This window comes from Pipistrellus hanaki (genome assembly GCF_964339955.1).
Source record: "Pipistrellus hanaki genome assembly, chromosome: 5".
In the NCBI taxonomy this organism is placed as follows: Eukaryota; Metazoa; Chordata; class Mammalia; order Chiroptera; family Vespertilionidae; genus Pipistrellus; species Pipistrellus hanaki.
In genome coordinates, this window is record NC_140507.1 from 29,795,382 (window position 1) to 29,809,875 (window position 14,494).

Here is a 14,494-nt window from a genome sequence, read left to right on the forward strand (position 1 = left end):
ACACACAGTGACCACCAGGGGGCGGCAGACACTCAATGCCAGAGCTGCTGAGCTGTGGTGATGCACCCGGAACCAGAGAGAGAGGAGGGACCCCGATTCCAGGGTGCATCACCCAAGAACTGCCCTCTTGCAATCTGGGATCTCTCTGAGGATGTTGGAGAGCTGGTTTCAGTTCAGTCCCCACAGGCCAGGCTGAGGGACCCCACCGATGCATGAATCCGTGCACCAGGCCTCTAGTATATAGATAATATTTCAGTGTGTGTGTGTGTGTGTGTGTGTGTGTGTGTGTGTGTGTATGTGTATGTGTATGTATATATACACCACAACTTTATTTTTGGGTACAGCATGAGGAAAGAGGAGAATCATGGGGGTCTGAACAATTTTGAGGACCCCACTTAAATAAAATACAAAATTATAAGTATAAAATGAATACAGGGCCTTAGATATAATCTGCACAACTTATTAAAGGACCTTTGTTATCTTCATAGTAAATTCAGTTCTGCAAGGGTGTATATTTTCTTTGTCTTACTCTATCACTTAATATTGTGTTTGAGAGATTGATCTAAGTCAGTGGTCGGCAAACTCATTAGTCAACAGAGCCAAATATCAACAGTACAACGATTGAAATTTCTTTTGAGAGCCAAATTTTTTAAACTTCTTCTAACGCCACTTCTTCAAAATAGACTCGCCCAGGCTGAGGTATTTTGTGGAAGAGCCACATTCGAGGGGCCAAAGAGCTGCATGTGGCTCGTGAGCCGGTTTGCTGACCACGGGGTTAGCCTATGGCCCCTTTCGCCCACATTAGTGCCCTTTCTTTTCAGCTTAAAGAAGTCCCATTAACATTTCTTCTAAGGCTGATTTAGTGGTGAACTCCTTCATGTCCCCTTCAGTTTTGAAGGACAACTTTGTTGGGTGGTAGAATATTCATGGTCAGAAGTGTTTTGTTTTTATTTTTGTTTTTTATTTTCAGTACTTTGAATATATTATGCCACTCTCTTCAGGCCTGCTATTTCTGCTTAAAAACCTGCTTATATTCTTATAGGGATTCCCTTATATGCAAAAAGTTGTTTTTCTCTTGTTGTTTTTAAGATTTCTTGTATTTCACTTTTCCTATCTTAACTATAATGTGTGTCTGTCTGTTTGGCTTGATCTTATTTGCAATTCTCTGGGCTTCCTGGCAGGATTTTCTTCTTTTTTAGTGTTTTTCCCTTGCCATTGTGACATTTTTTTTAAGATAATAAAGCAACTGTAATAATCATAACCTGCATGTCTTTCAGTATGAACAATTGTAAACCTACTTTTGCCTATTCCTGTATATACTGCTGAAAATCATCAATATTATCACAGATTAAGCTTATAATTTGCCTGCATAGACAGCTGCTGACTTCTCTCAGGACACATGGAAGCTCTCCGGCTCTCCTCCTCCCATAAAACTAACTCTAATGCCCAGACCTGAGATTCTGTTAGAGATTTTCACCTCTTAAAATCCACCTGTCCTTGGGCAGAAGTGCTAAATTCTTATCAAGTGAATCCAACTCCTCAATGTTTACTTTCTGTATGTCTGATATTCACTTGATAGAAGAAGTGAATACAAGTGATTTTCAAACATTTTGGTTGCATACCTCCTTAAATAGTTGTAAAAATCATTGTATCTCACACATTCAAAATTGACAGCCAGCCCTGACCAGTTTGGCTCAATGGATAGAGCGTCGGCCTTCAGACTAAGGGTCCCAAGGTTCAATTCTGGTCAAGGGCATGTACCTTGGTTGTGGGCACATCCCCAGTAGGAAGTGTGCAGGAGGCAGCTGATCAATGTTTCTCCCTCATTGATGTTTCCAACTCTCCTTTCCTCTCTGTAAAAAATCAATAAAATATATATTTTTTAAATTGACAGCTAAACTTTTCATAATAAATATTTGCAAAGGGTATAATTTTAGATATATAATAAAATTGACATTTAAAAAGAAAAGGTTTCATCACTCATTTAAGTGTATCCAAAGAAAGCTAAATAGCTGTGATGGTTTGAGCTACCATCATTTTAAAAAATACACAAACAGCCTTTTTTTTTTTTTTTTACATTTGGAAATTTGACCCTATTTTTCTCTTTAAACCATTATTTCCCTTTCCTTTCCCCACAAATTTTATCCTAGTGTTATACATTTTAATGCTTCTAGTATTTTATTGAATCTCACAACAATAATAATGTACATACATTTAAATTTATTTTGAAAATATTTCATAGAAATACTAAATGTTATGGATTTTACAGGCTTGGATAATTATCACATCTATAATAATAAAGTGTGATATGCTAATGAGACTGGACATCCTTCTGGATGTCCTCCCGGACAAAGCCGGAGAGGGAGGGACTGAGGCATTCTCCCCACCCCCACATCCCCTCTCCTCCGAGCGGCTGCAAGCCTTTGGGATCCAGGCAGCTCACCAAAGGCTGCAAAGACCTACTCTTGCATGAATTTTGTGCATTGGGCCGCATGAATTTTGTGCATTGGGCCTCTAGTTTATTAATAATACACAATTGATCAAAGTGACAGATACGTCATAAATTTTAGTAACTTAAAAGTAAAAATTTCTTGGAACTGCATGGGATGGAGATAGTTATTCAATTAACTTGAGTATTCTAAGATGAATGTTACTTATTGCTAAAATGAGACGATTTAGCATCCTTTTTTTTTTTTTTATATTTAGAGGTAAAAGTGCCTGGAAAAGCTTGTTCACAAAAATAATTAAATAGGAATGGAAAAGATTTTGTAATAGCAACACTACTCAGTCCTCTGAACTCTGAGTTATATGCCAACAATCACATAGTAATCTGTCATCAATTTGTTTTAATAAATGTTTTATTTTAGAGTTGTTTTAAATTACAAAAAAAGGTACAGAGACTGTACAGAGAGTTTGTAAATGCCCCTCACCCAGTTTCCTTGCTAACATCTTACATAACCTGGCACATTAGTCACAACTAAGAAACTAGATTTGGTTCATTATGATTAACTCCATCAATCTGTTTTTTAATGATCTATCAGTTGTTAACTCAATTTGATATTTATTCTGTTTTGTTGAAAGCACAGAATTAGAAACATCTGACTTGCAAAAGGATTTGTCATCCAGCCTTTCCCTTTCTTGTTTCCTTGGAATTGTATAAAAAAAGCTTTACCAAGACTTATATGTAATTGTTGATTATACCTGTTTCTCTTTTATGTATCAAATCTGATACTCTTGATAAATTAGGAAAACCAAAATAGTAATAACTTTAATATATCTGTTACCATATTTTTTTTATAAAATGCTTTATGTCTTATTTGTATTACAACTTTGGAGCTTCAGATTTCTCTCATTTAATTTATGGAAAAGATTCCAGGTTAGCCACATAACCTACATGCCAAAGCAGTCCTTATTGTTAAAGAGTTCAGTAAAATTAGTCCTAGATGGTTTTCTCAATTGTTAGAGAGTCAGTCCATGGACTGAAGGGTTGCAGGTTTGATTCCAGTCAAGGGCATATGCCTCAATTTCAGGCTTAATCCTTGCCCTGCTCTCACATTGATGTTTCTGTCTCTCCCACTCTCTACACTCTCTCTAAAAAACAGTGGAAGATATATATTCTCTGGAGAGGATTACAAAAAAAATCAGCAAAATGAAGCCTATTTTTATTTATTTATTTATTTATTTTTAAAATATATTTTATCGATTTTTTTACAGAGAGGAAGGGAGAGAGATAGAGATCCAGAAACGTCAATGAGAGAGAAACATTGACCAGCTGCCTCCTGCACCCCCCCCTCCCCCCCCGGGGATGTGCCCGCAACCAAGGTACTTGTCCTTGACTAGTATCGAACCCGGGACCTTTCAGTCCGCAGACCAACGCTCTACCACTGAGCCAAACCGGTTTCGGCATGAAGCCTATTTTTAAAAATATATTTTTACTAGAAATCCGGTACACAAATTAATGCATGGGTGGAGCCCCTCAGCTTGGCGGGTGGTTGGGACCAATGGAGAGGCTGGCCACCCCCACCCCCCATTGGGGTGATTGGGGGGGCCAGCCGGCCAAGGGGAGGGACTGCGGGAGGTTGGCCCCAGCAGCAAGCTAACCAAAGACCAGTTCCTCAAGAAATCAGTCTCCCTCCTCCCTGCTGTCTGGGTCCGGGGTGTGGGTGAACCATATTCAGGGCTGTTAGGGCCCCAGCAGCAAGCTAACCAATGGCCGATTCTGCAAAAAATTGGGCTCCCTTTTTCCTCCTGTATGGGTCCAGGGTGTGGGTGAACCAGATTCAGGGTTGTCAGGGCCCCAGCAGCAAGGTTATCAGTGTGCAACATAGCTACTGCTGGTCATCTGGTCATTCCAGTCATTTGGTCCCATCGCTTAGACTTTATATATATATACACACTTCAGAGAGAAAGGGGGAGAGAAAGAAAAAACCAAAACAAAACATCAATGATGAGAGAATCATTGATTGGCTATCTCCTGCATGCCCCACACTGAGGACCAAGCCTGCAACCAGGGCATGTGCCCTGACTGGGAATCTAATTGTGACTTCCTGGTTCATAGGTCGACACTCAATCACTGAGCCACACCAGCCAGGTAAACCTATTTTTTAATGTAAACAAAAACATTAATGTGTTAATGAATTTGAATACTAAATAGGCAAATGGATAGGGTATAGGTCTTACCCTGAGTTTACTGTCCAGACTCATCCTGCAGAAAGGCATGGCCATCTGTAATATGTCTTTCCTCCTACTTTTTTTGAAAGTTTTTTTTTTTTTTTTTTTTTTTTCCAATTAGTTGACCTACAATATTACATTAGTTTCAGGTGTACAATATAGTGATTAGACATTTATGTAACTTATGAAATGATCACCCAACTAAGTCTAGGAGCAATCTGACACTATACATAGTTATTACAGTATTAGGGGCTCAGTGCCCAAAATTTGTGCATGGGGGCGGGGGCATGTCTCTCAGCCCAGCATGCACCCTCTCCAATCTGGGACCCCTCAAGGGATGTTGGATTGCCCGCTTAGGCCCGATCCTGGTAGGATTGGGTCTAAACAGTCAGTCAGACATCCCTCTCACAATCCAGGACTGCTGGCTCCCAACTACTCACCTGCCTGTCTTTCTTATTGTCCCTAACTGCATCTGCCTGCCAGCCTAATCACCCCCTAACCACTCCCCTGCAGGCCTGGTCACTCCAAACTGACCTCCCCTGCAGGTCTGGTCACCTCTAACTGCCCTCCCCTGCAGGCCTGGTTCTCTCCTACTGCTCTCCCCTGCAGGCCTAGATCCCCCCCAACTACCCTTCCCTGAAGGCCAGGTCGCCCCCCAACTTCCCTCCTCTGCCAGCCTGGTCCCTCCCAACTGCCCTCCCCTGCTGGCCATCTTGTGATGGCCATCTTGTGTTTACATGGGGACAGCCATCTTGTGTGTTGGGAGTGATTATCAATTTGCATATTATCCTTTTATTAGATAGGATTAGATAGGATAGAGCCTGGTACATGGGTGGGAACCGGCTGGTTTGCCCTGAAGTGTGTCCTGGATCAGGATTGGGGGTTCCCTTGGGGCATGGGGTGGCCTAGGCGAGGGGCCTGTGGTGGTTTGCAGGCCGGCCACACACCCCGGCTATCCAAACGGAGGTCCTGGTATCTGGGATTTATTTATCTTTATACAATTGAAACTTCATAGCTTTGAGCAGAGCCAAGCCTCCTGCTTGCTCCATGGCCACAGCCATTTTTGTTGGGATTTATTTATCTTCTATAATTGAAACTTTGTAGCCTGGTCCTGTCAGGGCAGGTGGACAGCTTGGCTTTCTCCATTGCCAGGGGCAGCTCAACCCTCCTGCTCTCTTTGTGGCCGCAGCCATCTTGGTTGGGTTAATTTGCATACTGGCTCTTGACTGGCTGGTAGGCATGGCTTGTGAGTGTAGCAGAGGTACAGTCAACTTGTGTATTACTCTCTAGATAGGTTTACTGACTATATTACCAATTGATATCAACTACTATGACTATATTACTATCAGTCTCTTCCTTTATGTTCATTCATTTAAAAATTTGCATTTGCATGAAATACTTTTCATCTCTTTATTTTCATAGGTATGTAGTTCTTGCCATTTTGTTTTTAAAAAACAATTTTTAAAAATTGTTTTTGTAGTTTTTCTCTTCCTTTCTTACTCTCTTGTTATCTTCTGGTATGTTAATTAATTTTTTTAGTGTGTGTGGATTCCTAACTCTATATTTTTACATCTCTTGTGGATTTTTGGTTTGTGGTTACTATGTGCTTCCTATATAAAATGTTATGTTTATAGCAGTCTATTTTTGGTTGGTTGCTTAAATTTAAACATGATCTATAAGCACCAGAATATTTACCCTTCCATGTTTATGTTTCTGTCTTTATTTTTTACTTCATGTTTGTGTGTGTGTGTGTGTGTATGTGTGTATGTCTATCACTTAATTTATTGTTGTAATTACATATGATCTTACTTTTGCCTTTTAACCTTTGTAATAGCTTTATAGTTGGTTGATCCACTGCTTTTGTTATGTGTTTGCCTTTGTGAAAATTTTTTTCTTATATTTTCTTATTAATATTTTTGATCTTTTAAAAGAAGTCCCTTTAACATTTCTTGTAATAATCATTTCGTGGTGATGAACTTTTATTTTTTTTCTTGTCTGAGGAACTCTACTCTCTCAATTCTAAATGATAGCCTTGTTGGATAGAGTGATCTTGATTGTACGGCCTTGCTTTTCATCATTTTGTATAACTCATGCCAATCCCTCTGGCCTGCAAAATTTCTGTTGAGAAATGAGGTAACAGTCTTACGGGAGATGCCTGTATATCACTAATTGGTTTTCTCTTGCTGCTTTTAAGATTTTCTCTTTATCTTTAACCTTTGACATTTTAATTATGATGTGTCTTGGTGTGGGGTTCACCTTGTTTGGGACTCTCTGCACTTCCTGGCTTTATATGTCTGTTTCCTTCACCAAGTTAGGGAAGTTTTCAGTCATTTTTTCTCATAGGTTTTTCACTTTCTTGCTTGCTTTTCTCTCAGGTACTCCTGTGATGAAAATGTTGGTATGCTTCATGTTGTCAAGAGGTCTATTAAAGTATCCTTATTTTTTTTTTTTTTTTTTTACTGTTTTGATTGGGAGTGTTCTGCTACCTTGTCTTCCAGATCGCTGATTTGATCCTCTGCTTCATCTAATTTGCTTTTAAGTCAATCTAATGAAGTCTTCATTTCAGTTATGATATTCCTCATTTCTAACTGGTTCTTCTTTTACAGTTTCTATCTCTTTATGTAAGTTTTCACTGAGTTAACCCATTTTTCTCCTAAGTTCATTAAACATCCTTATTAACCAGTATTTTGAACTCTGTATCTGATAGATTGCTTGCCTCCATTTCATTTAGCTCTTTTTCTGTAGCTTTTGCCTATTCTTTCATTTGGGACCTATTTGTCTTCTCATATTGTCTTCCTTCTCATTTGTGTCTATGTATTAAGTAGGTCTCCTGTATCTCCCAGTCTTGGCAGAGTGGCCTTACTTAGTAGCCGTCCTGTGGGGCCCAGTGGCACTGTCTCCCTGATCATGTGAGCCAGGTGTCCTTGTGTGGGTTTTTTGTATCCTCCTGTTGTAGTTGAGCCTTGATTGCTGTTGGCACATCAGTGGGTTGGATTGACCCTTAATATGACAGACTGTGAGGACTGAAGGTGACTACAGCAGAGAAGTTCTACTTTTTTGATTTGCTTCTACTGGACCCTCCCTTGGCAGTGATATATTTTTTGATAATAATTAGGGGAAGGGAAAAGGTTTAGTGTCTAAATAAAAGTTTCCATTGTTTCCACTGTCCTCACTCTATAATATATTTGAATGCAAAAACTCAACTGACACAAAATATCTATTTTTTAAAATACAATCCTTGTCCTTAGCCAAAATATATAAAAGACTTGGAAAGACACGCATTCCTTCTCCAGGGGTGTGCCATGTTAATATTGAGCCTGGGAAGTGGGAGAAGGGTGGTTGTACAAGGAGACCCAGCATGAAACCTTGACCACAGGCATAGATCTCTCTTAGACATAGACCTTTTTTGGGGGGAAAAGTGCATTAGAAAATTGAGGATCTGGAAATGGATTTAAATCTCTCCATGTAACATACACATTGAAAGGCTCTTGGGAACCACAGAGTACACATATTTCAGATTGAATGATGCTGAGCATGCCAAGATCATGCACACTATAGGGGGTGGGAGTGGCGTCTCCAGAGTTCACCAATAGGCACCGTATGGATTCTCTCCAGGGCTGGTTTTAATGGAGAGTTGGAAAGTCTTACTTCCTGGGCTGGGGAGGGTTGGAAGATTATGGTCCTTGGTCTATTTTTTGGCTCTTTGAGAATTAATGACCTAGAACAATTTGTTTTGCCCCTAATACTTAAATAATGTACAGACATCTAGAAAGTGAGACATTTACTTGGTCTAAATCTATGAAAATGGTTCTGTTCTAAATTATCACAGTAAAGTTTTGCCTTTGAATAGCTAATTTTTAGTATAAAGTGCTAAAAATACAATTTTAACATTTTCCTGTACTTCAAAATAAGCCTGTGGCCCCCATTTTGAAAAAAGCTGAGATGTGCTGGAGGTTTATTTTCCTGTTCTCAAGTATTATGGGCAAGGCCTGTGAGCTGCCTTTTTGTTAGAAAAGCCCACATTTTTGCCATCTTTGCCTGTGCAGGCCACATACTGACTCTTCTATTTGTATAAGAAGAAGCAGGGAGAAGTCAGCAAGGCAGCCAGTGCCGACAGCACGACCGAAGGCACGCCCGCTGACGGCTTCACAGTTCTCTCCACCAAGAGCCTCTTCCTCGGCCAGAAGGTAGGCAAACATGTGGCCTTGGTCATCGCTCAGGCCCTGGGAAAGAGGGGTACAGGCCACCTCCACCAGAAGGAAGGCCTGGGGATTCCCAGAGGCCATTCCTGGTTTCGGGGTTGTGGGTGGAGAGTGTGGAGTGGCCTCCAGGAGGGCCTGGTGGGAGTGCTGGGAGGAGAATGGCAGGCAGGAAAAGGAGGTGGTGGTAAAGAAAAGGGAAAGGTTTCTGTGGGGTGGTCAGAACCTGGTTAGTCTTCAGAAGGAGCTGCTTATTCGGGATAACCTGGTCCTCATATAGCTCTGGCCACAAAAACAGCCACAAGTTAAAACTGGGTCTTGGAAGTATGTAAGGGGGGCACGGAGCCACCTGACGACTCCTCGAGCCAATTGTTTGCTTTTGTTAACCATGGGCAATATATTTTCAGCCGCCCCAGTGATGCACCTTTGCCAGGATGCCATGGTTTTGTAAAAAATGATTCACTTTTGTTGAACATAAAAATGATGCATAGGCTTTTAAGACCTGAGAATGAGAGTTAATTAATCTTTCTCTATTAACACTAAAAAAAGGGGGGTAGATAGAAAGGGAATTAAACTTTTAATTTTCTAACTCATACATTTTAAAAAGCTAAAAGTACAAATTTGGCCTTTTGTGTAAATTGTGTGTAGTTTGAATGTGGTTAACAACTTGGTTCTGAAGCTGCATCATTTTTAAAACCTCACTGTCGATTTTCTTTTGCATCTCAGTGACACAGTCCTCCTGCTCACGTCATTCATTGCAAGTGCTCCTTCCCCTCCCCCTTCCTGTCACTCAGTGCACTCAGGCTCTCATGGTGCAGTTCCTGTGGTGGACTCTGTGTTCCAGCAAATAACCATTTCAGCTTACATTTTATAACCATTGTCTATATTTTGTATGCATTTTTCAAAGGAAAAAAAATAAGCAGCACTAGTTGTCATCTTAAGGTCTGGGGCTTTGAAAAGTTTTGTTTAAAATATTTTTTACATATTTAAAAATTGTCAACTCAGTAGTGAAGGCAACCACCTGGGTCTTCATGCACACCCTTGAACACATCCTTTGGGTAATATATTGAAAGTTAATGTGAACTGTCATCCAAATTGCATAGGTTTGAATGAAAGTATAAAAACCCCTGTAAGTTAGGACCAGCTCATATGTGCTTCAGTTCCCTTATGCAGACAATTATCCAGGACTTGGAAGTCTGTTAAGCAGGTAGGATAGTTAAGCCCCTGGAGTCACCCTCGCCCTTACTCCTTACCCTACCCACCCCACCCTTGGGTGCCCTGACCCTGGAATCTCCCTTTCCAGAATTTTTTTTTTTTTTTTGTCCTCAATGTTTATCTTCCCTATACCATCTTCCACATCCAATCACTGTCCTGTTGTCCAGGTCCATGAGTTTTTTTTTGTTTTGTTTTTTTCATCAATCACTCCTTCCCACCCCCACTCCTCCACCAGAGCTGTCTGCCTGTTCTCTATGAGTCTCTATTTTGCTTATTAGTTCAGTTTGTTCATTAAAATCCACACATGAGTGAAATCATATGGTATTTGTCTTTCTCTGACTGGCTTATATTTCACTGGCTTATTTCACTTTAATATTCTCCAGGTCCATCCATGCTGTCACAGAGGGCAAAGTTTTTCTTCCTTTTTATGTCTGAATAGTATTCTGTTGTGTAAATGTACCATAGCTGTTTATCCACTCATCTAGTAATGGGGACTTGGGCAGCCAGCTCCTGTTGACTACCCCAGAGCCAACCTCAGCTCAGAACTCACCACACCCTTTATATATTTCCAAAACTGCAGCACTCAGCCCTACAAATGGAGATGCCTTCCTTGGTCTTGGGATCTGGATCTTGTCTGAGCTCCGCTGCATGTGAGCCCTGGAAGGGAGGCAGCAAAGGCCAGAGACACCTTGCTGGCTCCTCTGCATCCGAGCAGTGCCACCTTCTCCTCCATTTGGTCACACTTGGTCTCAGGCCTCAGGACCAGGATCCCCAGGCACAAAAGTACCAGAAATCCAGTTAATACTGACTGCACCCCACTCAGGGCCAGAGAGGGGGAATCCAAAAGCTATAAAGTATCGATACTCTCTAATCATTTATAGACATGTCACCTGATGTTATTTAAGACATAGAGGAAAACTGAAGGTTTGACAAATGGAACTAATTTGCCTGTTTGATATCTTGACCTTTGGAGGGAGACTCTGAAAGGAAGATTGAGCTGGAACTCAGTGTAGAATGTCAGCTATAGGAGAAGGGGCTGAGTGCAGGACCAGATGGACCACCCGCTTCTTTCTCATAGTACATAGCTACGTGTTAGTGGTGAAAACAAAACCATGAGGCTGCCCTTTGTGTTAAATGTGCTTAATAATTCAAGACTCCCACCTCCAGGACGAGGGACCCCAATTCCATCACTGCAGATGCTTTTTAGCAGAGTAAACTGTCCCCTCCAAACATGGCATCACAGAGTAAAGTGGCACTTCAAGTCAGCATGGGAAGCTAGTGAGCTAGCAGCTCTTCCTGGCACGCTGTGGCCCTCCCTGTAGCAGGAGATTGACAGTTTATAGTTCGGAGCACTATTTTGAAGCAGTACTTTTGGCCCATTATTGGCGATTACTGTCAGGTGAAAGTCATCATAAATAGTGCAAGAAAGGCAAGAGTCACAAAACTGACATGGATTTTTACACATAGCACAAGAGCATTTTATACAAAAGCATGTTAAAATATTAAAGACATTAATTTTGAGTTGGATTTTAGGAAATGTTTCAAAAAGCGTACTTGAGAACAATGACTATATGGTACCCCACATCCTATGAGTCTTTATTTTTCCATCTGTGGCAATTAAACCAAGGCTTGAATATTGCAAGCAAGCTGGAATGGAGAAAGGTGATACTGTGCTCCCTACAACTGTGTAAGGCACAGTTACTAAGCCACTCACGGGAGAAGGCAGCTGGTTTTAGGAGGCTGGGATCTAATTGCTGTTGACAAGGAATTTCACAAACTGAAGTTTCAAGAGTCATTGCTCTTATTACTCTGTGATTTTACCTACTATTCACACACATTGCTTAACTGTTTTCAAAGAGAACACAGTGCTGGGAATCTGAATCAACTAAGATTTTTCTTCTGCGGCTCAATAGAGATTTGCAGCCCCTTTTTAGAGATATAAAAAACTGGTTTTATTTTAAAAAGAATACTCCAGTATGCATCTCTATAAATCCAGGTCAGTGTAGTATTAGGCTTCCTGGAAGGGTCAGTGTTATCTGAAGCAGTTGGGAAGGCAGTGTAAGGGGTATGAGTGAGTCTTCCCCCTCCCTAACTATCAGCATGGCAGCTGCAGCACTATAGGTCACTAAAAGTAGGGGGGTTCCAGGGTTTTGCTCCCCCAGAGCCAGACACCCTATTCCTGGGGCTGGAAAACTATAAGGAGATTAGCTCTTGAAGCAGCATCAAGGAGTAAAGGGCCGCTACCCATTTCCATACTGTGGCTGATGATTGGCTTCTGAGAATCCAGGATGAGTGAAAACTGACAAATCCATGAAAAGCGGGCACTCAGCTCCTGGGCCACCAGCAGTGCCCTTATGTGTCCTGACCTTTGTGTGACACATTCTAGCCTGAAACATACCAGAAGCCACCACAGACCTGAGGCTTCTGGGAAAGTCAGGCCAGGTTGCGTGCAGGGTGGACAGCAGAGTAGAGATGATGGAGTCCTTTTATCCCACAAGCAAGGGCAGGAGAGTGGGCCTCAGAGAAAACGTGGTTCTCCATGAGGAATTTACAAGCAGTTCTATGGGAGACACTGCTCTTTCCATCCTCCTTAGTTTAAGCAGACTTTGGGGACAGAAAAAGAATTGCATTTCATGTGACTAGCAAAGGGAAGTAAGACTAGTCAGTTTTCTCCTTCCTTGTCCATTTTGAGGGACTGAGACACCAAAAATTGACAATTAGTCTAGACTAAACATGTCACTCATATCTTTAACAATCACTTTGATTTCCTAAGATTGAATTTTTTTTTATCATATTATGTAAAAAAAAAAAAAAAAAAAAAAAGGATTGTACTGTTTCCTATAGCCAAGTAGGTTATGTCAGGCATCCTGGGCATCTAACCATTAGATCCAAGACATCAGCTCCTTCCCTATCAAAGTCAGGCCTGATGTTCCCTAAATACTGGGCACCAAGCTGCCTTCCAGATTGGCTCTGCCTCTGCCTGCACAAAGGGCTGCAGTCAGCATGTCTGGGGCGCTAACTATTCTGGGGGCTCTCAGGTATTGCTGTTTGCTTCAGTGTTAGAAATTTATGTCACTGAAGAATGAGCATCTTTAGAGAGAGACAGACAGAGAGAGGGAGCGTGAGTCAGAGCTGGCTTTGCTGCAGACACTTGTACCTAAGAATGGGAAAGGGAAGAATACAAACAGGATAGTAGTCTTGAGCCACCTAATTTAAGTCCTTTGGCTGCTTTCAGAGCTGAATCTAGAACTAGATTCCTCTCATACTGACGGTTGCTATGAAAACAGAATAACAGTGGGGAGGAGGACATTTAGTGACTCTTTAGAAAGAGCCGGTTGGTTGGGTGCTCATAAAACTCAAGGAAAATGCTCTACCGATGGGGTCTCAGAGTAACCTCACAACAAGGCGAGAAACATTTGAAAGACTCATTGTCTCACTGGAGAACTGCCGTTTTCTTCCTGGGCTTCACCAGATCTTCAGCATTACACGACTAATGGACATGTCAAATTAGATGTTACTAAGCAACAAATATTCTCCTCCTTGCCACCCCTGAGCAGGGCAGGGTAGCCAGCCAGTAGTAGTCACGGTGATGGGGACAGCCTTAAAGCCCACGGCCACTTGGAGAATGGCAGAGCGACTAGGATTTTGTCCAGACTAGCTTGGGCTTTCACCCCACCCCACTGCTCAGAGAAGAAGGTAGTCACATGTAGCCCCCACCCAGCAATGAGCCCTCTGGTTCTGGGTCCTGACAGCTGCTTTTGTTTGGCCACAGATCACAAGTTCTTTCAAAGGAAGTGGATCCACCAGTCCGATATGGCTCATGCCTTCCTTTTGCCCTAAACATCACCCTACAGGTTCTGGACCCTCAAGCTAGCTTGCTTCCTTTCAGCATCCTGAATGACATTTGAGTCTTTTGATAGAAATGGATTTGTTTTAGCCAGTAACTCCTTGTTTCCCTTTGTGCCCAGTGCCCTTGAAGTGTTCACTGCCCTTCATCTATGTGCCAAGGCTCACTTCTCTGTGACTTCCCGGCTGTCCTGTTATTTCCCACCTCATGCTTTTCTTTTCAGCTGAACCTTATTCACAGTGAAATCAGTAATTTAGCCGGCTTTGAGGTGGAGGCCATAATCAATCCTACCAATGCTGACATTGACCTTAAAGATGACCTAGGTAATTGGGAATGGGGTTTGGCGCCGCCAGCTGTCAGATGAAAAGTTATGGAACCCAGAATTTAGGCTCTTCATCTTCTCAAACTTAAGATAATCAAGCCAAATCCCCCAATACAAGATGAACTTTTGGTTGTAGACATTGAATGTCTGCTTACTCGGAGCCATTCCAAATGGAAATGATTTGATGGTGTTTCACTTAGTGCCATTGGCCACTTTCTTCTCCTTGATAGTAAATATATT

General features: G+C 41.6%; 1 protein-coding gene across 4 annotated transcripts in view; it reads left to right on the forward strand.

Moving 5' to 3' along the window:
• MACROH2A1 (macroH2A.1 histone) overlaps positions 1 to 14,494 on the forward strand; it is a 67,888-nt gene that overhangs the window by 35,865 nt on the left and 17,529 nt on the right. Inside the window, exons 5-6 of one of the 4 annotated variants that reach the window (XM_084886691.1) lie at positions 8,748 to 8,858; positions 14,156 to 14,255. In XM_084886691.1, the coding sequence (XP_084742817.1) occupies positions 8,748 to 8,858; positions 14,156 to 14,255 (211 nt within the window). The remainder of the gene's footprint in view (positions 1 to 8,747; positions 8,859 to 14,155; positions 14,256 to 14,494) is intronic. The other 3 variants (XM_084886692.1, XM_084886694.1, XM_084886693.1) reach the window with 3 other exon arrangements.